The sequence below is a fragment of the Scyliorhinus canicula genome, chromosome 1 (genome assembly GCF_902713615.1).
Source record: "Scyliorhinus canicula chromosome 1, sScyCan1.1, whole genome shotgun sequence".
NCBI lineage: Eukaryota > Metazoa > Chordata > Chondrichthyes > Carcharhiniformes > Scyliorhinidae > Scyliorhinus > Scyliorhinus canicula.
The window spans coordinates 138915053-138941828 of record NC_052146.1 but is presented as its reverse complement, the minus strand read 5'-3'; the positions used below and the strand labels follow the sequence as shown (position 1 = coordinate 138941828).

The 26776-nt window shown below is 47.2% G+C and overlaps 1 protein-coding gene across 3 annotated transcripts in view; it reads right to left on the bottom strand.

The window, feature by feature from the left end:
• The window catches only part of LOC119967886 (spore germination protein 270-11-like), an 86656-nt gene that overhangs the window by 5530 nt on the left and 54350 nt on the right, over positions 1-26776 (bottom strand). Inside the window, exons 1-8 of one of the 3 annotated variants that reach the window (XM_038800980.1) lie at positions 24252-24388; positions 23048-23129; positions 12542-12610; positions 11506-11600; positions 10544-10636; positions 10217-10379; positions 8320-8522; positions 1460-1558 (exon numbers count right to left, since the gene is read on the bottom strand). In XM_038800980.1, the coding sequence (XP_038656908.1) occupies positions 1460-1558; positions 8320-8522; positions 10217-10379; positions 10544-10636; positions 11506-11600; positions 12542-12610; positions 23048-23084 (759 nt within the window). In that variant the 5' untranslated portion in view covers positions 23085-23129; positions 24252-24388. Of the gene's footprint in view, positions 1-1459; positions 1559-8319; positions 8523-10216; positions 10380-10543; positions 10637-11505; positions 11601-12541; positions 12611-23047; positions 23130-24072; positions 24108-24251; positions 24389-26776 lie in introns of those variants that run through there. The other 2 variants (XM_038800992.1, XM_038800988.1) reach the window with 2 other exon arrangements.

The window sequence follows — 26776 nt, the reverse complement described above, 5'->3', positions numbered from 1 at the left end:
GCATGGTAGGTGAATTGGCCATGCTAAATAGCCCCTTAATTGAAAAAAAAAGAATTGGGTACTCTACATTTATAAAAGTAAAGGTTTTAGGGCGATATAGACTCAGAAACATATGAACAAAGGGCAGGAGTAGGCCATTCAGTCCCTCGAGCCTGTTCTGCCATTCAATAGGATCACGCTGCTCTGATAGTAACCTCAAATCGATAGCCCACCTACTCCCGATAACCTATCACCTTTTTGCTTACCAAAACTGCAGCCAACTCTGCCTTAAAACTATTCAAAGACTCCACTTCCCCAAACCTTTTCAGGAAGAGAGTTCCAAAGACTCTGAGTGAAAACGTTTCGCCCATTGGGTGCCTGCCATTATGAGGTGGGGTGCGGGGGCTCGTGGACTCCCTCATTGGCACATTGGAGGGGTCCGGAGATCGGGGCACCATTTAAAAATGTTGCCTCACTCTCTTCCTGGACTGGCGAACGGCGCTCGTTAGTGCAGGAATTGGGCCAAAGTGCAACCTCGGCCAGGCGTTCGAAATCAAGGCCCAGGAGTGAAGCAGAGTCAGAGTCCTGTTTAAAAGTGGGGTCGTTCTCGGTGTTGCCAGTGCCAAGAAACACACGGCTAAACGCGCCCGAAATGGGATTCAGTTAAATTTCCGTTAAATCGTGCCTTTAGTCATATTTTTAGGCTTGTAGAGTTTCTCCCTGGTCAAGGAAATTCTCTCACACTGGGGAGCTGAGATCAGCTCCTCAGCAAATGGGCCACCATTTTAAAAAGATGCCCTGATCTCGAAGTGAGCTTGAGGGTCCACCACAACTCCCCCCCCCCCCCCCCCCCCCCCCCCGCTCACCCACAGGCACTGTCACCACCCACACTGATGGGCATTGCCCCACGCACCCCTAAGTGAGGACATCCGGCTATGATGTTGTTGAGGGCCCACCCCGCCGTTTGCCCACCACCCCTTTCAAGATCTCCACCCTTAATCCCCTCCCAACCTCTATGAGGCCCCTTCATACCTGTTCTTCACCTCCCCCCTTTCATACCCGTTCTTCACCTCCCCCCTCAGGCCCTTGGCAGTGCCACCCTGGCACCTGGGAACCCTGGTAGTGTCATTGCAGGCATGACAGTGCCGCCTGGGCACCTTGGCACTGTCAGGGTGGTAGTGCCAAAGTGTCTGAGTGCCATTGCCAAGGTAGCTGGATGCCAGGTGGAGAGCCAGGGGGTCACCCTGCCCTGTACCCGACCCAGCGGGTCTGCAATGACCTTGGAACCTCCCCCCCCCCCCCAGGTGCCGTTAGGCCTGCTCCATGTTTGTGTGAACCAGTACCAAACAGCACCCATTCCAGTCCTCGATGGGTTCCCGGGCCCTGCAGCTCATTTAAATACATATGTCTGGATCACGCCCAGCAGCCACATCCGATATTGTAAACTCCAACATCAGAAAACCTGTTAGATAGAGCTAACCTTGCAGTAGTCCATGCCGATAGGGCAGTACATGTCACCCTGATCCTGGTTTTTGTAGCAGTCACTTCCAACACAGCTGATCACAGCGCACTTGTTTCCCTGCAGTGACAAAGAAAGCATCAGCTTGGTCTATGCATTTGCAGCATGACACAGACATTTTCACATGAGCAAATATGAATATTTTCTGCCCATACTAAAGTAAAAACCTCCTGACCATAATTCAGATTCACAAAAGTCTTGTGTGGTTTTGTTTCACTGTTTTATAAATATATGAACAAATATATAGCAGAACTTGTTATACTGTCACGTGCCAGGCTTGTGTCATCTATAAATTGTGTATGAGTCTGTGTTTATTAATCTAACTATCTACGTTTCTTTTGGTTAGCTCAGTTGGTTGGACTGTTGATTCAGGATGCCGGGCAATGCCATCAGCTCAGGTTCAATTCCCGCACCGGGTGAGGTTATTCATGAAGGCCACTCCTTCTCAGCCTTTCCCTTTGCCTGAGGTGTGGTGACCTTCAGGTTAAAGCATCAGCTGTCAGCTCTCACAGGGGAGAGCAGCCTATAGTCCTCTGGGACTGTGTGACATCTACAATCCAAAGATGTTTCAGAGCAAATGGCTCCACAAACATTGGGAGTCCACTTGTACCACACAGCGACCCTACATTTCACCAAGGTTTTGTGTGGATTTAGTGTTAGTGCATTTCTGTGTGTAAAAGGGGCAGCGCTCTCAAGTAGCATCAGATCCCATCCCCACAAAGGTGGTCCAGTCTAGAACCCCTCATTACTATCTAGGTTGCCTATGTTGCAGACAGTCATCATTGGCAGCTGCTTAAAGTGGAGTGATATTTTTACTTGTTGCTGGCGCCATTTCGAAATAGCATGTAAATCTTAAAGATAAAGGGGTACTTTGGCTGCTCTTTCAGTACACTGTCCACTTCATTCCACCTCTTTCTGTTCCTATCATAGTATTCAGCACTGTTTATTCTCCTTAATATTACTTCCTTCAACTCTTCACACTTCTGCCATCTTTCACAAACCAGCAGCACTGTGGCAAACACATCATCAAAACGCCTTGCTACTTTCATGTTTACACACTTTTGTGCTCTGTTACAAGCCAACTTTCCACATAGTTACAGGGAGCAGACAGCTGCAGGAGGAGGACCATTATCCACCTGTGTCCTGTCCCATTTGAAGAATGAATGATAGCCAATTATGGGCAGGGAGCATGTCATCATGATGGTGTCTGGTGAGGCTCCATGGTTCTCTCATTGCCTGCTTAATTAAATGCAATTCATTCACACGATGCATGAAAAATTGCTGCCAATTTCAGAAGCCAACTGTAGTAATTCACAGGAGGCAGGAGTCCTGTCACCACACCAATATTTATTGCCAATAACTAGATACAAGAGCAGCTCCGAACAGTGCTGCTAGCATTCCAGTCAACTTAAGACTGCTCACAAAGCCTACACAGGTGCTTATATGGGCCCCCTCAATGAGCTATCTCCAATTGGCCAACCAATAATGCTAATTGGAGGTCGTTACACCAACCAATTTGTCTCTGCTTATTCACGTCATTAAACAATAATTCATGTGGCTTTTTACTCATTTCAGCTCCAGCAGCTCCACCACACCATCAGGAAGCAGCAGAAGATGTCGACATTGAAAGTGATGAGGGAAGTGCTACACAATAGAAGCTGATGCCCATCCTACACTTGCAGGCACCAGATCAAAGATTCTGAATTAGGAAATCAGAGAGGGTTCTGAGCAGTTTGGATGAAGAGGAGTAAGGACAGGAAGATTGGACAGCCAAGGAAGTAGCTTGTTGAATGAAGATTATAACATCAAGATTGCAATAGCACTGGGCTGCCTGCATGTTAATCTGTAGAGCATTGAAGAGCTTGGTGAAGTCCAGATGCAACTTGTGAGCATTAAGACCAAGCAGTCAAAGATGGAACAAGTGTCCTGCTTTAGAAGCACTGCAAGGAGAGCCACAGCACTGGAGCCTCTGGTGACAGCTTCGATGGAAGATTTGTCTGCTGCCATTGTGGCTTTGAGGTACAGCATCTCCTCTGGCTTACAACACCTGAAGGAGGCTGCAGTCAGTTTTCAAAGCCTTCCAGTAGACCTGTACTCCGCACTTATGCAGAGCACTGGGAGCCCAGGGAAGCAGCCCCATGAGGGTGCTATTGGCTGCATGAGATTGGCATCTCAAGATTACCCATCTTCCTTTCAACCAATGTCCTTCTTGGTGCTAGCTTGGCCAAACCTGAGCTACAGCAGTCTGCAGCTTGCGTTATCAATAGCCAGGGCTCCTCAAAGTTGCCCACTATGGCCAACTCAAGTGCCCTCAGGAAACATTCAGAAGCCTTCCATCTCACAATTGTAGCTGGGGAGAAATGACAAAGGTAGAGCATGAGGATAGTATGTGTAAAAGTACATAAAGACAGGCTCTCAGGTTTCGCAATAGGGAAATTTGGAAATACATAGCCATATAGTTGTCATGTCCAGAATAGATTCTGTCAGAAATAATTTTGTTTTGATGTCGCTGTTTGTCTTGTACTGCAACAGAAACCTTGATGAAGGTGCACTTTTTGAGGGTATTCAAATTAAAGCATTATTGATGATGGGTTTCTAGACTGAAACAAATGGAAGGAGGTTGGTGCTCTGGTCAGGAAAGGGATTGTTCAGAAGAGTATATTCTCAATACCTTGCTGATTACAAATTTCTGCTGATCCCCAAGGTTTTTTCAACCTTAAGCTGTGCCAGTGGATAGTCGGAGAATTCTGGCCATGACCTGTTAACATTTAGCAACCTGTGGCAGTGTGCAAAAGCCACACCAGCAGCAATTTAGAAGGTGCCACAAGCCTGAAAATTAGGAACCATGGTAACCTTCACTGCCTTGGGCAGTATAGATTTTTATATTCATTGGATATGGGCACCGTACTTGACTTGATGGACCATTTCACCTTCCTCAGTTACATGTAGGCCAGTCAAGAATGGCAGATTTCCTTCCCTAAAGAACATTAGTGAACCAGGTGGATTTTTATGGCAATAGTTTCAATGGTCATCATTAGACTTATGGGGCGGGATTCTCCGACCCCCTGCCGGGTCAGAGAAACCCCAGGGGGCGGCGTGAATCCCATACCGCCGCTCCGACGCCGGCTGATGTATTCCCTGGTGCCGGTTTTCGGGTGGGGGCGGGGATCACGCCACGCCACGCCAGCCGGGGGCCATTGGCAGCGCTCCCCCCCCCCCCCCCGGCAATTCTCCGAGCCCCGATGGGCCAAGCGGCCGCCCATTTTTGGCCAGTTCCGCCGGCATGGTACAACACGGCAGGCCCTGGCAGGTAAGTTGGCTGGTGTGGTCCTCAGGGGGGGCGTGGGGGGATCCGATCCCGGGGGGAATCCTCCACAGTAGCCTGGCCCGCAATCGGGGCCCACGATCAGTGGGCATGCCTGTGCCGTGGGGGCACTTCTTCCTTCCGCGCCGGGCCCTGTAGGGCTCCGCAATAGCCGGCGCGGAGGAGACACCCCCCTGCGCATGTGCCAGAATACGCCGGCCAGTCTGCGCATGCGCAGAACCACGGCAGCAGTTCTGCGCATGTGCTAACTCGCGCAGACCCTTCGCCGCTGGCTGGCACGGTGCCAACCCCGCCGGCGCCGGCCAAGCCCCGGAAGTGCAGCGATTTCTGTTACTTCTGGTCGGCCTGAAGCCAGAGTGGTTCGCGCTGTTTTTACACTGGCGTCGGGCCATCGCGCCGATTCAGGAGAATCCCATCTATAATTCCAGGGGCGAGATTCTCCGCAAATGCGGAGAATCATAAAGGCTGCCGTGGGACAGGCCGTGACCCACGGCAGCCTTCACGCCCACTTCCGGGACCGATTCTCCCCGATTCTCACCGACCATCGTCAAGGCCGCACGTCAAGCCGGCTGACGCGGCCGATGACGTCAGCTGCGCGTGCGCAGGTTGGACAACACCAACCCGCACATGCGCAGTTGCCGTCTTTTCCCTCAGCTGCCCCGCAAGACGTGGCGGCTTGATCTTGCGGGACGGCGGAGGGAAAAGAGTGCGTCCGTTACGGACGCATGGCCCGCGATCGGTGGGCACTGATCATGGGCCTATGCCCCCCTTGGCACGGCCGTGGTACTGCCGTGCCAATCGGGCCCCCAGATGCCCCAAATGGGCATCTGGCGCCCGTGTCACGACGGCAGCGAGCAGGTGTCTTTGCTGCCGTGTTGAAACGGGCGTGAAGGCCCGGCCGCTCGGCCTCGGAGAATCGCCGCTCGCGTGGGGCGGGCGTGGGGGGGGGGGAGAATAGCGGGAGGGCGTGAAAAATGTCGGGAGGCCCCCCCACTATTCTCCCACCCGGCGTGGGGGGCAGAGAATCGCGCCCCAGATTTTTTTCAAATTGAATTCAAATTTCACCATCGGCCATGGTGGGATTCAAACCTGGATCGCCGGAGGTTCTGGATTATTAGCTCACTGGCATTGCCACTACGTCACCGAGCTACATTACTGGGTGTTAGGTTTTAAATTTTGTTGCAACAAAGTGGGACATTCATGTGGCAGCATCCCTATCAAAACACAAGCACCTTAAACACAACTCCCCTGTGAGCTGCAGGTTTGATAATCAGCTGCTGATGACAATGCCTCTGCTGCCCTCTTCCTGCAGCCTCTGCTGCTCTTTATTGAATTCATTTCGCCTCCTCTGCCTCATGACTTTGGAACTTCAATGGCAAATTTAGCAGCGCCCTTATGTTTAATAATTCAGAGCAAGCAAAGACTGTGAAAGAGTTCTTGTCCTCAGCAAACACACCGTACAAAAGTATTAACCAAAGAAACTACTGCCGAAACATCCAAAATCTTAGCCCTAATGAACACCAACAACCTAAAACACCAAACAGGAGAATTTTTTTATTCCTTTGTGGGATGGGGCATTTCTAGCTTTATTTCTCATTCTGAATTGCCCTCGAGAAGGTGATGATGAACCACCTTCTTGAACTGCTGCAGTCCATGTGTTGGAGGAACATCCACAGTGCTGTTGGGGAGGGAATTCCAGGATTTTGACCCAGTGACAGTGAAGGAACGAGGTTCCAAGTCAGTTTACTGCTTCATTTGGAGGGGAACTTGCAGGTGGTGATATTCCCATGCATCTTCTTGCTTTGTCCTTCTAGGTGGCAGAGGTTGGAGGTTTGGGAGGTGTTGTTAAAGGAGTCTTGGTGAGTTGCTGCAGTGAATCTTGCAGCTGGTACACACCACTGCCACTGTGTATCGGTCACTCACTGGTGGTGAGGATACCTCCAGTAATTACTGGGGATTAGGGAGAGAAGGCAGGAGAATGGGGATGAGGAAAATATCAGCCATGATTGAATGGCGGAGCAGACTCGATGGGCCGAGTGACCTAATTCTGCTCCTATGTCTTATGGTCTCTTATGGTGTGAAAGCAACTGACAAATTCTTGCTTCCAAGATTTGTAGGTCGTTAGGAAAGTGATGTCTCAGACACACATGAACGCCAATTTTCTTTTTATTTGTTTTACGGGATGTGGGTGTCACTGGTTAGGTGAGAATTTATTGCCCAACCCAGTTGCTCTTCAGAAGGTGGGAGTGAGCTGCCTTAGAACATAGAACAGTACAGCACAGAACAGGCCCTTAGGCCCTCGATGTTGTGCCGAGCAATGATCACCCTACTTAAACCCACGTAACCCGTATCCCAACAATCCCCCCCATTAACCTTACACTACGGGCAATTTAGCATGGCCAATCCACCTAACCCGCACATCTTTGGACTGTGGGAGGAAACCGGAGCACCCGGAGGAAACCCACGCACACACGGGGAGGACGTGCAGACTCCACACAGACAGTGACCCAGCCGGGAATCGAACCTGGGACCCTAGAGCTGTGAAGCATTGATGCTAACCACCATGCTACCGTGAGGCCCCTTGGGGCCTTCTTGAACTGTTGCAGTTCCTGAGGCGCAGGCACATCCCCAGTGCTGTTTGTGAGGGAATTTCAAGATATTGACCCAGTGACAATGAACGAACGGCAATATATTTCCAAGTCAGGGTGGTGAACAACTCAGAGGAGAACCTCCAGGTGGTGGCGTTCTCAGATTGCTGCTGCCCTTGTCCTTCTATATGGTAGTGGTCGTGGGCTTGGAAGGTGCTGCCTAAGGAACCTTGGCGAGTTCCTGCAGTGCATCTTGTAGATGGTACATACAACTGCCACTGTTTGTCAGTAGTGCATGTTTGCGGCAGGGTTAAAAACCAAGCGGGCTGCTTTGTCCTGGATGGTGTTGAGCATCTTGAGTGTTGTTGGAGCTGCACTCATCCAGACAAGTGAGAGTATTCCATTGCTCTCCTGACTTGTGTCTTGTAGGTGGTGGACAGGCTTTGGGGGGGGGGGGGGGGGGGTGAGTTACTCACCACAGGTTTCTGAGCCTCTGACCTGCTCTTGTAGCCACAATGTCTAGTCCAGTTCAGTTTCTGGTAAATGGTAACCCCCAGGATGTTAATAGTTGATAATTTAACAGAAGTGTCATAATTCAATCCACCATCCATACATTCAAATTTAAACACCGGTGCTGGTTGCAGGCGGCCACACCAGAAACATAACAGTACGGAAATATTTGCATAACACAGGCAATGTAAAAAAAAGGGGGAAATCATGCAGGCAGTAAATAAATTCTCTCAGTGGTTTTTGTAGAGTTGTTATTTTTGAGATGGATTTATTTTGAAACAAAACTTTTTTTAAAAAATCATAGAAAGTTGTAAAAATATGAGTGGAAATTTAGAATTGTATTTGTAACAATCTCCAGGTGACTGACATAACAGCCACACATCCAGCTGTATACTCACACTGCCGATTGTTGTAGGGGTGGTTGTCGGTGTCGTTGTTGGTGTTGTCGTTGGTGTCGTCGTTGGTGTCGTGGTTGGTGTCGTGGTTGGTGTCGTGGTTGGTGTCGTTGTTGGCGTTGTTGTTGGCGTTGTTGTTGGCGTTGTTGTTGGTGTTGTCATTTCAACAGTGGTTTCCATTGGTTGATCGGTTGTCATTAGCATTTCTGGCACGCAAAATAAAAGAGGTTCGATTTAATTCCATGAATCAACAGAACATAATGATTAACTGACTAGGATCTTTCTCAGATGATAAGTCTTTCAGGCTCAATTCCAAATCCGGGTCAGGAACGACGATTTATCAAAGATATTTTTTATTGAATTCAATTCCACCGGCTCTCATGGTGGGATTTGAATACATATCCCTATAGGATGGCAAGGTGACACAGTGGTTAGCCCCGCTGCCTCACAGTTGCAGGGACCCTGGTTCAATTCCGGCCTTAGTTAACTGTGTGGAGTTTGCAAATTCTCCCCATGTCTGTGCAGATTTCTTCCGGGTGCACTGATTTCCTCCCATAGTCCAAAGGTGTGCAGGTTGGATTGGGATGGAGCTAGGGTGTGAGCCTAGGTAGAGTGCTCTTTCAGAGGGTCGTTGCAGACTCAATGGACCAAATGTTCTCTTTCTACATTGTAGGGAATCTATGATGATGATGGATTACTAGTCCAGTAACATTACCACTACACCAACCTCTCCTCTGGCACTTTAATGCCTCCCAGAATTACACTTACCTTTCAATGTAAAATGTTGACAAAATGCATCAAGAGGACAATGACAACTTCTTGGCATAAGTGACACAAGTTTGATTCTGTTACAAATTAACATTTAAAACAGCTGAGGTTAAAAAAAAAAGATTTTTGTATTGATTTATGGGACATGCTCCAGAATATGTTGATTCATATTTTATCTAAAAATATTGTGAAGGCAAGGATCCAGCTTTAAATCCTACAGTAGTCACAGTAAATTGTACCAGGTCAAAGTCATCAGGAAGAAATGGCTACAATGCTAAACCCCGAAATGATGATATTCTTTAACTGTATAAGATAAAAAGGAATATTCACTACAACACCGAACATCACTCTGAATGACTGTCAGGGTCAACAATGTAATAATGCAGCAATACAAAAAAGCAACCGAGAAGGAGCAGCACGATGGTGCAGTGGTTAGCACTGCTGCCTCAGAGCACTGTAGGACCCGGGCTCGATCCCGGCCCCAGGTCACTGTCCATATGGAATTTGCTCATTCTCCCCATGCCCCCACAACCCAAAGATGTGCAGGATAGGTGGCTTGGCCGCTCTAAATTGCTCCTTAATTAGAAAAAAAAGAATTGGGTACTTTAATTTTTTTCTAAAAAACAATCGTGTGTGGAGACAAGGGTCTTCCAAATAGATCCTTGAGGTTCCATGTATTTTGTGGCCGCTTCTACCTTGACCTAATTATTGCAGATATTGAAAAATCATCATATTCAGAAACTTCACAAATTTAACTATTCTTCAGTTCCTGCACATCACAAGAATGTGCCTCATAGTCATGCAGAGATAAAGGCCAAATTCCAGTTGTGCACTTCACGAGAATACAAAATGGTCGTACTAAAGGTTGCAAGATTCCAGAAAGCACTGGGGTGCATTAATAATTCCAATTCGATCTTACTAATGCTGGGTTTTGTTGAGATAATCAAAGTGAGAGGTAAATGCCACGTTGGCAATGGAGGATAAAAGCTATCTAGTTCTATATTGCTACCTTGTAATCAATGAATGCAGCCTGAAACCCAGTTCAGGTCAATTACTGTTGTGTCTGCGATTTACATGACGTGCTTTCAAATAAGGATTCTTTGTAAATCAATGCAAAAGATATCTGTACCACCTTCGATATATTCCTGAATTTCGCCATTCAGCAGCAGGCAGAGAGTTGTATTGCAACACTCCATCGTACACATATCCAGGGAGGAATTCTGACAGATGTTGGTTGTGCCTGCACAGCTATCGCTGCAACCTGCCCAGTAGGAAACGTTGGAGGAACGGTACAGCTGTGAAATAAAATGGGCATTCATTAAAAACAATGTGTGAAAAATGCATTGAAAGAGATGATTTTCCGCACACTGCACCAATTGTGCTTCTTTCGAAGATTGTCCACCTGTTTTCTTCAGCTCCACAATTGAAAAGATCATTTGACCAAATCAAACAAACCTACCTCACAGTACATTTGAGTCTCAAGGCATTCCTCCCAGTTGTTATAATCTTCATAGCAGTTGTATCCTGAACAGTTAAATGTTTGGCAGGAGAACTGTAAACAATTACAAGAAAAACTATTCATTAAATTCAGTCATTAGTTTCAGTCTCATTTAATATGCAGCTACTATCTTCCACTGTTACTTTACTGTAGCAATAGATTTTTAAAATTCTGTTGCAGGGTGTGGGTCATTGGCCATTGCCCATCTCAAATTGCTCTGGAGAAGGTGGTGGTGAGCTGCCTTCTTTAACTGCGACAATCGATCTTGCTCCTGCTGGTCCACAAGGAAACAGAAATATTGCTAGCCTTATGGGGCTTCCACTCGTTCACGAGCTCTCTCTCACAGACTCAGCCCATTGGGGGAGCCACTGCTGCCTCCCACTCAGGTGCCCAGTTACAATAGCAAATCATGCCCCACCATCAAGAAACCAAGCATAAAAAAGGATGCAACCGGTTTGGGACAGGGCTGCTTGTCGCTTGCAAGTTAAAATTGTAGGTGGTCCATTTTGGATGGGAAAGGGGTTCAGGAGTTCCCCATTACATTTAACTGCTCCCATCACCTCAAACCTCACCCCTTTCCCCAACTCTGGTTTAGCTTCCTCTAAGAAAGAAAGAGTTGAAATCAGGTGGCCTACTTTGCAAAGTAGATAATGGGCGGGATTCTACAGTCCCCCAGCCGCGTGTTTCTCGGCCAACGCGCCATTCACTGGCAGCAGGACTCTATCCTCCCCCTGCTTGTCAATGGGATTTCCCATTGAAACCACCCATGCCGCTGCAAACCCCACTGGCTGGCGTGTGCTGCCAGTGGGAAAAATGAATTCTGATGACGGAAGAATTCTGGCCAAAATATCTCTTCATTATACAAGTCCCTTAATTATAACCTGTAATTTGGAGTATTAAGTGTTTAACTGAAAATAACTTACGTTAGCTGGAAAATCAGTTGTATTCGCTGTCATATTTCCATAAGAATTTGTCGTCATGTAATAATCAGTTGTATTCCAAGGAGATGATGTACTGCCTACAAAAAAATAAAACAATTATACTTCCTTACATTTACACAAAAACTTTGCCACATTTCCCTCTTCAGCATTGCTTTCTATGAGGTGATGTTTACTGGCACACACACTTTGGAGCACGCGGTTTATTTATTGATGCCACATTACTGGTTGATCACGGGTAATGTGTTTTCTACTTCAGTTGTCAGGTTGGAATGGTATTTGCCACAGAGTCCGTAAGGAGCCAATTAATGGTACCAGCTAGGATTTATCCTGACCAGTTTCCTTCCTTTGAACTCAAACATTTAATGTAAATGTAAATGTCACTCAACCTTGGGGACCATAGGCTGCTCTCTCCACTCATTTTTGAGAGAGAGATGACTGGTGGCCATTTAACTAGGGGGTCACCACACCTAAGGCGAGGGGCAAGGTTGAGACGGCGAGGCCTTGATGAATAAGGCCAGTCGGTACGGTAATTGAACCCGTGCTGTTGACGTCGCTCTGCATCACAAACCAGCTGTCTAATTAGCAACCATGGAACAGTGAGGTATTTAAATTTTTCACATTTCACCTTGACCCAAATACACCCATATCTTGGGGTTAAAATGACCTCCCTAGATTTTAAAGGCTTGAATCATCTCCACATTAATCTTTGTTTTTTTTCCCATTGAAAACAATTCGAGCCTGAGAGTGACTTCCCGTGGCTTCGAGTTTAAAACCCAGAATACATGTGGTGTTTGCTCCAAGCCATCATTAAGCATTAAAAGATTTTTTGAATGTAGGGCACTCAACATGGAACTTGCAACTCGTTCATGAGGTATTTAAATCAATCATATGCGAAGACTCATGAGACATCACCATAACTCCATTATTATGCTACAGTTTTAATGGAGGTTAAATGAAACCCCGTCCAAAAATATTTAAAGAAGCAAAATTCATACAATTCATCTTCCAATTATTTTACCTTCATTTTCGTTTCCCATTTCCATGCCCATCCCATAGCTGAATAATGTAACGCTAATCACAAGAAAACCTGTGGGACAAAACCACAAAATCAAATACCAAAATCATGATAATATAACAAATGTAATATTATAAAATATAGTGTAATATAAGATAAATAATTAGGTTCTGACTGAAAACCAGTGTGAGAAACAGCCAGTTTTCACTTCCTTCATGGGCGGGATTCTCTGACACCCCGCCGGGTCAGAGAATCGCCGGGGGCCAGCGTGAATCCCGCCGTCTCCCGAAGTCTTCGGCACCAGAGATTCGGCAGGGGTGGGAATCGCACCGCGCCTGTCGGCGGGGCCACCCCCCCGACGATTCTCCAGCCCGCGATGGGCTGAGGTCCCGCTGCTATCATGCCAGTCCCGCCGGCATGAATCAAACCACCTCCCTTACTGGCGGGACCAGGCGGCGCGGGTGGGCTCCGGGGTCCTGGGTGGGACGCGGGGTGATCTGGCCCCGGGGGGTGCCCCCAGGGTGGCCTGGTCCGCGATTGGGGCCCACCGATCAGCGGGCGGGCCTGTGCCGTGGGGACACTCTTTTCCTTCTGCCTTCGCCATAGTCTTCACGGTGGCAGAGGCGGAAGTGACCCCCTACCCTGCGCTTGCGCAGGGATGATGTCAGCAGCCGCTGATACTCCGGCGCATGCGCGGACTTCCGCCGGCCGGCGAAGTCCCTTCGGCCCCGGCTGGCGTGGCGCCAAAAGTCGTTCCCGCCAGCTGGCGGGGCGGCAACCACTCCGGCACGGGCCTAGCCCCTCAATGTTAGGGCTTCACCCCTAAAGGTGCAGATACGACCGCACCTGTGGGGCGGCCCGACGCCGAAGTGGTTCACGCCACTCCATCATGCTGGGACCCCCCGCCCCGCCGGGTAGGGGAGAATCGCGCCCCATGTGTTTTGCGGCATCACTCTGGCAGAACATGGCCTGAAAGGGCCAGTAAGGCCGGCTCCACAGCGACTAAAGGACACCTCAATCGCAAAGCACAGTGAGGACCCACTCACTCTGACTCCCACAACCCCCAGACATTGGGACTCGTGGTAGACAAGGGGAACATTCCTCATTCCTCAAACACAGAGGTCCAACTTTCCCCCCCCCCCCCCGGCCACAATGGTCGGGTCACCCTATCACACAACAAACGGACATTGCTGGTCCTAACCCCCGCCCTATCCTCTCTGGCATCGTGGCACCACCCACCATTCTCAGTGTCCAACCCCCCCCCCCCCCCCCCCCCCCCCCCCCCCCACCCACTGCCATACAGGCATAATCCTATCTCCGCCATTGCCCCTGCCCCTCTACATAATCAGAAACCCCCAAATGTCCCTGGCGTGGCAGCAGCAGTCTCCATCTGGCTATGCCAACCTGGCGCTGTCAGCTTGGTGCAGCCAGGTTGGCACTAGCAGGCACTACCAGTCATGTCCTTCACCACTTAGAGGCTAAACTCACCTTTGTGTTTGTGTTTACATAGAATTTTACAGTGCAGAAGGAGGCCATTCAGCACACCGAGTCTGCACCGGCTCTTGGAAAGAGCACCCTACCCAAGGTCAACACCTCCACCTTATCCCATAACCCAGTAACCCCACCCAACACTAAGGGCAATTTTGGACACTAAGGGCAATTTATCATGGCCAATCCACCTAACCTGCACATCTTTGGACTGTGGGAGGAAACCGGAGCACCCGGAGGAAACCCACACACACACGGGGAGGATGTGCAGACTCCGCACAGACAGTGACCCAAGCCGGAATCAAACCTGGGACCCTGGAGCTGTGAAGCGATTGTGCTATCCACAATGCTACCGTGCTGTCATTATGACTGGTTTCTGTTTGAAACTATCAGTGTTTCCTGCTGGCATGGATGGGGGCGGGGACGGGGTGGGGGAAGTATCTAATGATCCTGGATCCAATGGCATTAAGCCGTTTAATGATACAAAAGTCATTTAAATTTTGGAGTGAACCTTTACGGGCGGGGAACATCTCAAACTGCGATCTCGCCACCCTAAATCCAGCCATGGTCCTCTCGCGAGAGCTTGCGGTCATAACAGGATTTGCGCCTGTCATGAACAGGCCCTGAAAATCGCGGCCATAGTCTTTAAATGGCAGTACAAATTTACAATTGTAGTAAAGCATTCAAAAGATTTATTACACAGCTCACATGTGAAAGTTATTAGCAAAATGACACACAAAACATTGTGGGAGATTGCCAATGTAATGTTTTGATCAGGAGATGATTTGGGCACAAGGACGTTGGTGATTACATTCAGCAAACTCTTTTGTCTAAAGATTGATGTTGTATGAGAAATAACTGTCTATAAGCAGTAATTGTGTGATATCTGAGAGAGTAATTGGAAATGTGTGGTATCTCTCGACCATGCAACAAGCTCAAGCACATTCAGCGACAACTGTGTTTTGGGCTGCAAAATGTTTTAAAGCAATAATATTTTTAAGCCTGTCTCACTAAGCATTTTAAAAATACCATATGAAAACTGTTTTGTTTGGGAAATTCAGTTTTGTTAATCTCTTTAAAAAGCAGCTTATGGGCAGCACGGTGGCACAGTGGTTAGCATTGCTGCCTACGGCGCTGAGGACCTGGGTTCGAATCCCGGCCCTGGGTCACTGTCTGCGAGGAGTTTGCACATTCTCCCCATGTCTGCGTGGGTTTCGCCCCCACAACCCAAAAGATGTGCAGGATAGGTGGATTGGCCACGCTAAATTGCCCCTTAATTGGAAAAAATAATTGGGTACTCTAAATTTATTTTTTTTAAAGCAGCTTATTGTGCTTAGTTGCAGATTTCACTGGAGTACTTCGCCCAATTTTAATAGCTGCTGTATAGCACCTAACTATCTCAGCAAACTGTCATCTAAAAGGTGACACAATGTTCACTGTCAGTTAATTGGTGGCCTTAGTCAGATTTCAAACACAATTGGGCTGAATTTCTCTGGAGTCTCTGTCTGCCCCCTTAGGCAGATAGGATAAACACCCAATGGCACTTTTCAAAGAACAGGGCGAGCATTCCTCTCTGTCCACCCAATATTTATCCCTCAACCAACACCTAAAACAGATGGTTGGACATTATTTAACTACTGTTTGTGGGACATTGTGGTGCGAAGGTTAGATGCCATGTTTCCAACATTACAATAGGGGCTGCACTTCAAAATTTCTTCATTGCTTGTTGAGGACTTTGAGACATCTTGGCCGGGATTCTCCAGCGGCAGGATTCTCCAGCGCCCGGGTGTTTTCCTGACAGCGTGGGGCTGTCCCACAATGAGAAACCCCATTGACAGGCTGGCATAACGGAGAATCCCGCCGACCGGTCGGGGCAGAAATGTGGCACTGCGCGGCAGAGAATCCTGCCTCTTGAGTTTGAAAGGCGCTATATAAAAGCAGACCTTTCTTGTTTTCTTTTCCAATGGTCTCCAGTACTGCTTAAATTGAATTATCCCATTTCAGGTTGGAATCTAAGACCCAGATTTTAAGCCAACCAGCCCAGGGCAGAAGCTGATTAACAACAAGTCTAGTTTCAAGTGAGGTGTCAATTTGGCCTTTAACTTCAAAATCTGAGCCTAATTCATTTCCATCCTGACCATTCCCTGTTTTAGTGGAGGTGGGATGAGGGGTGCGAAACCAACTGCCCCTCAGGAAATGGGCTGATCATTTAAACATTATAATGTGGCTGCACATTTTGACTATCTTCCAGGGTAACTAAAGCTCTTGGGAGAAAATGGGAGATTTAAACATCTTGCAATAATGGACACAGCTTTTGCAGCTGGCAAACAAATGAAAATGTACTTCATTGCTGAGTAGAGTTTTCATGGGGTAAGTGTGACAAAGAGTCAGGAATTGTGCAAGATGAAAAAAAGAATGGAGGTGGAACTAAATGTCACAATAATAATCTTTATTAGTGTCACAAGAAGACTTACATTAACCCTGTAATGAGGTTACTGTGAAAATCACTGAGTCACCAATCTCTGGTGCCTGTTCGGGTACACGGAGGGAGAATTCAGAATGTCCAATTCACCCGGCAAGCACATTGTTTGGGACTTGTGGGAGAAAACCGGAGCACTTGGAGGAAACCCACGCAGACACAGGGAGAACGTGCAGACTCCACACAGACAGTGACTCAAGCCAGGAATCGAACCCAGATCCCTGGCACTTTGGAGCAACATAGAAGCATAGAAACAATAGTGCTAACCACTGTGCTACTGTGTCACCCATGCAGGAATGGGTCCATATCGGATCGATTCCTTTAACCTGGATAAACACATTCCAACAGAAATTCAAACCAGGCTCTTTGTAAAACAGACTGTCAGTTCAGTATTGTCCATTTCACATTACAGTTAAAAATCAGTTGCAACCTCTGCTTCTTATTATATTTTTCATTTCTTGCTCCTTTTCTCAAAGTTTCCATGCAATGTATATTGTGCAAAAAATGCAGCAGTTTTTATAGGTTAACTCACTTAATTATTGTCTTTGGAGCAAACAAGTAGTTAGTACTGTTATGTTATGCTGCTTCGGATAACACAGGCTGCTACTTGATGCAGTCTTAACTAAAGGATGCTCCAGACTCTGAAATGAGTTCAACGTGTTTATCGAACTATTAACACAGTTTTCAAATGAGTTCGACTCTCTGCTAATCTAACTGTAGTAACTCAGTCTAACTGTAGCAGCTTGCTTTAAGCCACGTGCTGGGGTGTGATGCTGCTGATCAGCCCTGTCTAACTCTCTAGATGGCTGTCTGTGGAAAGAGGCAGGGTGTGAGCGTCTCATCCCTTTTATAGTGTTTATGTCATGCCCCTTGTGGTGATGCCACCTCTGAGTGTCCTGACTGCTCATTGGTTGTGTCCTATTCTGAGTGTTCATTGGTTGCATGTTTGCATATCATAACATCTCCCCCTTTTTTCTTTTTTTAAAGATGTATATACATGTGAATGTGTCTGTGTAATGTGACTGACTGAGGAATACAGAACAGAACAAACAAAACAAATGCTCATAAATCCAGTCTCTGAGGCTTGTGTCTGATCCTCGTCGACTGCCGGAGAGGTGTTGGAAGGGATGACGGTGTCTTGACAGGTGAGTGGGAGGCACGACTGGTGGCCTGATGGTTCGAGGTGTCTGAAGATGGCAATTCGACATGTGGAAATGGAGGGGAAAGTGGTTGTGGGCAAACAACGTTTCGCAGTGCCCTTCGATTCCTTTGCACAATGGAGCCATCAGCCATACGTATGATATATGAACGCGGCCTGTCGAACAACGACAGCCGGAGCAGACCACCCACCATCCGGTACCTTGATCCTGACCATGTCTGTCGGGGATAGCATGTCCAGATTGATGGCATGTGCATCATAGCCCTGTTTCTGGTTGTCGCGAAGCTGCTGCATCTTCTGCAGCACTGGGAGGTGATCAAGGTTGGGCAGGTGTATGGCTGGAAGCGTTGTCCGCAGGTCCCTGTTCATCAGGAGTTGAGCTGGTGACATGCCAGTGGACAAGGGAGTTGCCTGGTACGCAAGTAGTGCGAGGTGTATGTCAGAAGCGGAGTCCGAGGCCTTGCTGATGTGAACCCTTTTTTCGACTTTGCCATTGGACTGCGGATAGTGCAGACTGGAGGTGACATGCCTGAAATTGTAGCTCTTGGCAAACATGGACCATTCCCGACTGTGGAAGCACGGGCCATTGTCGCTCATGATGGTGTTCGGGATGCCAAGCGGTGAGAATATCTCTTTACACGCTTTGATGACGGTCCGTGAGGTGAGGTCTGGCAGCTTGAGCACCTCAGGTTAGTTCAAAAAGTAATCGATGATTAAGATATAGTCGCGACCATTCGCGTGGAATAGGTCAATGCCAACCTTGGACCACGGAGAGGTCTCTAGGTCATGTGGTTGGAGCATCTCCTTGCTCTGGTTGGAACCTCTGACAGATTTCGCAGTTCAGGACTATGTCCGTGATGTCCTGGTTGATGCCGGGCCAGTAGACAGCTTGCCGGGCCCTGCATCTGCACTTTTCTAAGACCCTCTTGAATCTGCTGCAGCACCATGCTCTGGAGACGTAGCGGGATGACTATCCTGTCCAGCTTGAGCAGGATACCGTCAATTAGCATCAGGTCATTATTGACGTAGAATTGAGGGCATTACCCTTTCTGCCAGCCATTGCTGAGGTTGTGGATGACTCGCTGCAACAGAGGGCTTTGGCCGTCTCTTCTGGGATGGGAACGATCGTCTCATCTGTTGCCGGGAGAGTCCTTGCACACAGTTGTACCTGCAATTCAATGTGCTGGATGATCTCCAGTGTTTCACTGGGTGACTTGACGGAACAGGACAATGCATCGGCGATGATGAGCTCCTTGCCAGGTGTGTACACTAAATTGAAATCATACCTCAGGAGTTTGAGCAGAATTCTCTGCAAACGAGGCATCATGTCGTTCAGGTCCTTTTGGATGATGTGGACCAGAGGCTGATGATCCATCTCAACAGCAAATGCTGGCAAGCCGTAGACATAATCATGAAATTTGAGGCTGCCGGTGAGAAGACCTAAACACTCCTTCTCAATCTGCGCATATCTGGTCTCAGTGGGTGTCATTGCCCGTGACGCGTATGCTACTGGTACCCAGGGTGACGTGTTGTCTCTTTGAAGCAACACTGCCCCAATGCCATCCTGACTCGCATCTGTGGATATCTTGCTCTCTCGGTCTGGGTCAAAGAATGCAAGGACGGGTGTAGTGGTGAGCTTGGCTTTCAGATCCAGCCACTCTGTTCGGTGCTCCGCCTTCCACTCAAAGGCAGTTGATTTTTTTACCTGGTTGCGTAGGGCCGTGGTGTGTGTGGCCAAATTCGGGATGAACTTGCCAAGGAAATTGATCATTCCCAGGAAGCGCAGTACTGCCTTCTTGTCCTCGGGGACTTTCATTGCGTCGATGGTGTTAATTTTGACTGTGTCCGGGCGCACACCGTGTTGCAAAATTTGATCGCCCAGGAACTTCAGCGTGGATGTTCCCAAACAGCACTTGGACCTGTTTGCCTTGAGGCCATGTTCATGTATGTAGCGGAATACTTTCTTGAGTCCCGACACACGTTCCTCTGGGGTTGTGGACCAGATTATGATATCGTCAATGTAGACACAAACCCCTTCTATTCCCTCCATCATCTGTTCCATGATGCGATGGAAAATCTCTGATGCCGAGATGATGCCAAATGGCATTCGGTTGTAGCAGAATCTGCCAAAAGGCGTGTTGAAGGTGCAGAGCCTTCTGTTGGATTCTTCAAGTTGGATTTGCCAAAACCCTTGGGATGCGTCCAATTTTGTGAAGAAGCGCGCGTGTGCCATCTCACTCATGATTTCTTCCCTCTTTGGGATGGGGTAATGTTCCCACATAATGTTTTTGTTTAGAGCCTTGGGGTCAATGCAGATGCTTAGGTCCTCCGAAGGCTTCTTTACGCACACCATCGAGCTGACCCAGTCGGTTGGTTCAGTGACCTTGGAGATGAAGCCTTTTTGTTGTAGACTCATGAGCTCTGCCTTCAGGCGCTCTCTCAGTGGAGCAGGGACACGTCGTGGTGCGTGGACCATTGGCTTGGCTTCAGGCTGCAGTAGGATTTTGTTCTCGTACGGCAGCGTGCCCATCCCGCTAAATACATCTGGGTACTGGGTTAGGATGTCGTCGATGCTGGCCTGAAGATCCGAATGGGATGGCGTTGTGGTGTTGACCCTTCGAATGATGTTCAGTTGCTTGCAGGCGTGCACACCTAGCAGGGACGCCCTATCTGGTTTACAATCTCAAAGTGTAAGCTTGATTATGTGTGTCGGCTGGACACCTGCAGATGGCAGGACCCCAGTGCCTTGATAGCGTTTCTATTGTAGTCTAGGCGTTTGCATGCAGCTGGAAGGATTGTGGGGGGCTTCTTGAAATCAGGTTGGCGGAGGCACCTGTGTCCAATTTGAACTGGATGGGGCAGTGGTTGACCTTCATCATTCATGCCATTCGTCCTCGGATTCCACAGCCAGGATTGATTGGACTCGATGGGTCCAGTGTGGCATATTCGCACTTCCTAATAATGCCTACTCGGTAAGCGTTGTCCAGGTATTCATCATCTGGATCTGTCACACTACCTGGATCAGAGTCATGCATTCTGTGTTGCACACTTCTGATGCGCCGCTTTCGGAATTGGGAGCGCTGGCTCCTGACTGGTGGTGCAGATCTGCACAGGGCTGCATAGTGGTTTGGTTTCCCACAGTTTAAACAGCGTTTGCCTCTTGCAGGGCATTTTTTAAAAAAAATAGGCGGTGCCGCAGTTTGCACACGTCATGATGTCGAATGCCCAGTGCGTTGTTGCGCATGCGTGGTGCGGTTCTCGGACGTCTGCACCTGCGCAGTGTGGTTTTTGGCCACTTTGTGTTCCCGATTGCATTGCGCATGCATCGGGCCCTGGGAAGAGCGCGCGCAAACTGGCCGCTTTCGTCAATGTGGAGGCGCTACATCCGGGAAATGGCTTGAACACTCGCCACCTCATGGGAGGCTTGTTTTTCACTGTTTTGTACTTGTTTTGTACTGTGAATAGCGATTTTTAGAGTGCTCATGCACAGTACATGTTTCAATGGCGACTGGCAGCGTCATGTGCTTGATTTTCAAAAATTGCTCTCGCAGAGGATCAGTGTGAACTCCAAAAGCGACTTGGTCTCTGATCATGGAGTCAGAGATATCACCGAAGTTGCAGGATTGCGCTAGCAGTCTAAGGTTAGTTAGATAGGAGTTGAAGGATTCGTCTTTACCTTGCCTCCTCTGCTTGAAGATGTAGCGCTCGAAGATTTCGTTGGTGTCCACCTCGCAGTGGCTGTCGAATTTGTCCAGGATGGTTTGGTACTTTGTTTTGTCCTGCCCTTTGGAAAAGTGAAAGCAGTTGAAGATCTCTATCGCATGGTCACCCGCAGTGGTGGGTAGAAGATCTATCTTCCACGCATCGGTTGCACCATTGAGGTCGGATGCTTCCACGTATCGTTGAAATTTTTGCTTGAATGATCGCCAGTTGGCACTAAGATTGCCGGTGGTCCAGAGCTGATGAGGAGCCTGAATCTTGTCCATTGTGCCTGTATTCAGTAGCTGGTTGTCACGGATCTTGCTGAGTTGGACTAAATAGATTGAACAGGCTCTCCTGGTATCATGTTGTGTAATGCTGCTTCGGATAACACAGGCTGCTACTTGATGCAGTCTTAACTAAAGGATGCTCCAGACTCTGAAATTAGTTCAACGTGTTTATTGAACTATTAACTCAGTTCTCAAATGAGTTCGACTCTCTGCTAATCTAACTGTAGTAACTCAGTCTAACTGTACCAGCTTGCTCTAAACCACGTGCTGGAGTGTGATGCTGCTGATCAACGCTGTCTAACTCTCTAGATGTCTGTTGTAGAAAGAAGCAGGGTGTGAGTGCCTTCTCCCTTTTATGTAATGCCCCCTTGTGGTGATGCCACTTCTGAGTGTCCTGACTGCCCATTGGTTGTGTCCTATTCTGAGTGTTCATTGGTTGCATATTTGCAAGTACCACAGACACCATGGCCCAAACCTTGACTGGGATGGTATTTTGGATCTTTGACTCCAGAGAGTGTATCTCTTTCTTCCAGGACATTACCCCACCCAGAGATGAATCTGATTGATAGCCTCAGCTTGCTGACAGTCAGGGAGTAAGTAGTGAGCCTTCTCCAGGGATAGTAATAACATGGACTAGGGAGAAAGTCTGACAACGCTGAGAGTGACGATTCTATGGGGAGAAGGCCGACAATACTGGGGGAGGTCCACATTGATAGGTGTTGAGAAGCAGGTTAGCTTGGCTTGCTAGCAAGGAAGTACTGTTGCTTCTTCTGGTGAACAAGCAGTGCTGGAAAGTCATTTCCCTCTTTGACACACATTCCTGCCTATCTTGAAACAATGCAACTCCTTGCAGGCAGCTTTAACAAGGGAGGTGATATGAAGTCTGACAAGATAATGAGGGCAGGAATGAACCACGAAGGGTTGAGCGATGTTTAAAAATCAGCTGAAATCCGTACAGATCATTTACAACGTGACACCTTGCATCTTTTCCAAGTATCAGTCACTTAATCTCAGTGAAACACAGTGTCTGCATTTAGATGTTCACATCTTGTCCAATTGAACTATTGAGTAATAGTTTGCAGGATTTCAAATCTTATATGTGGATTATAGATCTTTCCCTTTTCAATTTAGATAGATCTGGAGAACATGTCTAGTTGTAAAACATGATAATGCAGTACCGGTATGTGATTGAATCGTGGAAGGTTAGTAACGATGAAGTAATAAGAGGAAGCATATTGCACAACACTACAGTGTAGAAATTTAGGTGTGATCACTTCCCAAAGCGTTTTGGTCCTGGAATGCTAAAAATTGCATTGTTTTCTTACAATCAATCATCAGAAATAAATAACATTAAGAAATAATTTATCCTCAAAGAATACAGAAAGAGAAGATACCTATAAAATGTTGGATTTTGGTGCTTCTGGTCACCATCCTTCACCCCTGAGAAAAGGTCAGTGGGCCGGTCACCAAGAGAATCTGAAATAGAGTTAACCATTGTGAATAATAATCTCACATACCTTTACCTTTCCAAATAAATTCTGATGTCAACAGGTGGCCTACAGAGCCAGTAGATGATGCTGAAGCCATCCAATCACAGAAACATAAATCACACAAGATTAATGACTGCTAGTAAACGTATATGGAATTTTCTGCAATTGTGTACACACTGATTACAATGAACCCTTGAAGAAATGCCGTATGGAAGGCTACGCATAATGAAATGGACAATCTTGGATTTTAGAAACAAACTTTTGTAGCATTATTTAATTAACAATAGCACCCCCCCCCCCCCCACCCCCCCACCACCCTTCTTCTGCCAATCTCAGAACACTGGCTGGATTCAAATTGTTGCTGAATGACAGGAGAATGAAGAATGTGCCCACCACCAAACCCCGCACCCCCCAGCCCCCAAACTACTCTACATCTGAACCAAGGACTGAGCGCAAATACAAGTCTTCTCACTGTACTGCTGCTATCCCAGGAGATAAATAGTGCGAGCTGGGAAGGCATTGTAGTGCTTTAATAAACATGCATTAACCGAGCCCACTGCTGAAGTGCCTGCAGTCCACAAGTCCCCCTGTTTTGGGAGCACTGTTGCATTTCAAAAATGGACTCGAGAGCAGGTGAATTGTGCACTTGATGAGATTTGCGGGACAGTCATTGAAATGACAACAAAAAAAGCCATGTGAAATGTTCTTTGACATCGGGAATTGCTGCATGCTAACAAAGCCTCATACATGTTTGTAAACCTTTCAGCACAAAATAGATTTGGAAAACATTCTAAACAAAACAGTGTAAGGTTTGCTCAAACGAGCTGGAGTCAAGCAATAAACAGTTGTCAACAACAGGAGAAGGCTTAGAGAATCTATCTCAATTCCTATTCCAGATATTAAGTTAACAGAGACTTGGATTCACTTACACATAAAGTGGTACTCATTTATACACGGAGGCTGTTACTTATATACTGAGCCTGTTACTCACTTAATATTGAGAGTGGCACTCACTTACATACAGAGGTCGTTACTCACTTACACAGACAGTGGTATTCACTTGTCTACAGGCATATTTACTCACTTATACATATAAAGTGGCACTCACTTTCGTAGAGACTGCTCCAAACAAAGACTGCTCCGTCCACATTGAGACTGATGCTTATCCAATGACTGGTCTTACCACAGAGACTTATATAAAGTAGGTACTCACTTACACAGAAACTGGTCCTATCACAGAAAGACTAGTGCTTATACAGAGAGGCTGGTGCTTACACAGAGAGACTGGTGCTTACATAGAGACCAATAATTATAAAAGGCTGGCACGCACGGAGACTGGTACTCACTTACACAGAGACTGGTACTCATTTGCACAGACACTGGTTCTCACTTAGAGTTGAGACATCGGTTTTAGGATGAATAAACCCATAATGCTTCTTCAAGTAAAATACAATCTCTTAGCTTCAATCAGCAGACAAATCTTCCTGGAACTGATCAATGCTTCCTTCAGTCATTGCCAAACTTTCCTTCTGAGTGTTTAGACCTACACCCTAATCTAAACGGTAAGCGCATAAAAGCAGACAATTAAGTACTTATGCTGTATAGACGCTGTTGTAATGTAGGGAAAGCAGCAGCCAATTCCCGCACAACAAGCCCTCACAAACATCAATGCAATAATGACCAAGTAATTACTTTTTGAGATGTTGATTGAGGAATAAATATTGTCTAGGACACCAGGGGTACTTCCTCTGTTTTCCTTCAATATCATGGGATATTTTATGTCCACGTGTGAGGGCAGACAGGATCATGGTTTAATGTGTCATCCAAAAAAATGACACCACCCTCAGTGCAGCACTTCCTCAGTACCACACTGGCACGTCAGCTTTGATTTTTGTGCTCATATCCTGGGGTTAGACTTGAGCCTACAATCTTCTGACCACGAGCGCGACCAACTGAGCCTTGGCTCACATTGCTTACTGAGGCTACGGACAGCCAATGTTGTCTTACTACAATTGGCCAAGAATGGCAAAGGACAGTCAGGCTTCGAACAAATATGAGGAAGCTCATGAGCACCTGCCTCCTTGTTCTGTCAGAATTCAGGACTATATCTCCTATATTACTATAGTGACTACATATGGGTAGAATTATTAGTCTCTGTGTTAGGAGCAGTGTCTACGTTAGGAGAACATGAATGCAAATCCAAAGGCAAATACAGGCATATTAACAACAAATGGGGTTGTCAGAAGAACAATGGAGCCAATCAGAGACCAAAATGGAGAGTTTTTGGTGAAGGCAGAGGTAGGCTGAGATTGTTAAGGAATACATTGGGTTAGATTCTCCGCTGTTGGGATTCTCCGTTGCGCTGGCAGTGCACATATCACTGGGGATTTCCCAATTGTGTGGGGCTGCCCACAATGGGAAATGCTATTGGCCGGCTGGTGAGATGGAGAATCCTGCTGCTGGCAAGAATCCAGCCCATTGTATTTCTGATGCTCGAATAAATAACAAGATTGCTGAGATATTGGATGAGGTTAAAATAGATGAGCAAAAAGTATCACAAACTCTTGAATGTGGTTTGTCACCGAGTCCAGATGTGACACATTCCAGATCGCTGAGGGAAGTGAGAGTAGACATTATGGCGATGCTAACCACAATCTTCAAATCCTCCTTAGGTTCAGGGGTGACGTAAAGGTCTAGGGGTTTGCAAACATTTTGTATCCTTTTTTCTAAAAAAAAGAGAGAAGGATTGTACAATTACAGGCGTGTTTGTTTAATGTTGCTGGTGGGGTAGTTTTTTGGAGACATTGCAAAAAATGAACAGCCACTTGAATAAGGTGGACCAATGAAGGAGTGTTTGCATGATTTTCTTTGGGAAAATCATGTTTGACGAGGGTGATTGAAGCTTTTGATGCAGTGACAGGAAGGGTGGATGATGGGCAGTGCAGTTGATGTTGTGTATCTGGCCTTTCAAAAAATATTTGGTAAGGTATCACACAGTAGGTTGGTTGTCAAAATTGAAGCCAATGGGATGAAAGGAATGAGAGCCTACAGAACCAGCACAGACTCAAAGGTCCGAATGAACTCCTTCTGAGATGTGTTATACTAAGAGCTATATTTTACAAGTCACTGGGTGGGGATTGCAACCACCCATGGGAAGAATGTCTTCCCCACAGTCACTTAAGGGCTGATTCCTCTATGGACCTTCCTCTATGATGTGATGCATAGTTTCTCTCTCCCACATAGGGGGCTGGCACTAATATCCCACTTGTGGAGGTTGGCCAAGCAGGGCCATGGCTTGTTCTGAACATGGAACATGGAAGGTTGAAACCAGGCAGCTGTTGGGTTGGGTTTAAGACCAGGTATATGTTTGTCATGTCTAATGATTCCCATTTATTTGTCCAGGTGGAATTTACGTCAAAGTCTTGTGGTTGGGTTATTTTTTCCAGATTGATCTTCTTGATGAGATCGAATCTTGCATGGGTTGAAAAGATCAGCATGAAGTGGAACGTGGGGAATTGTGAACATTTTCTATCATTTTGTGGGTTGTTACAAGTCAGAGGATATGTGGAGGAATGATGTTTGCCAGCACAGCAAGCCAAGGGAGTGGTGTTGATGTTGTGTTCCAGTAATGAT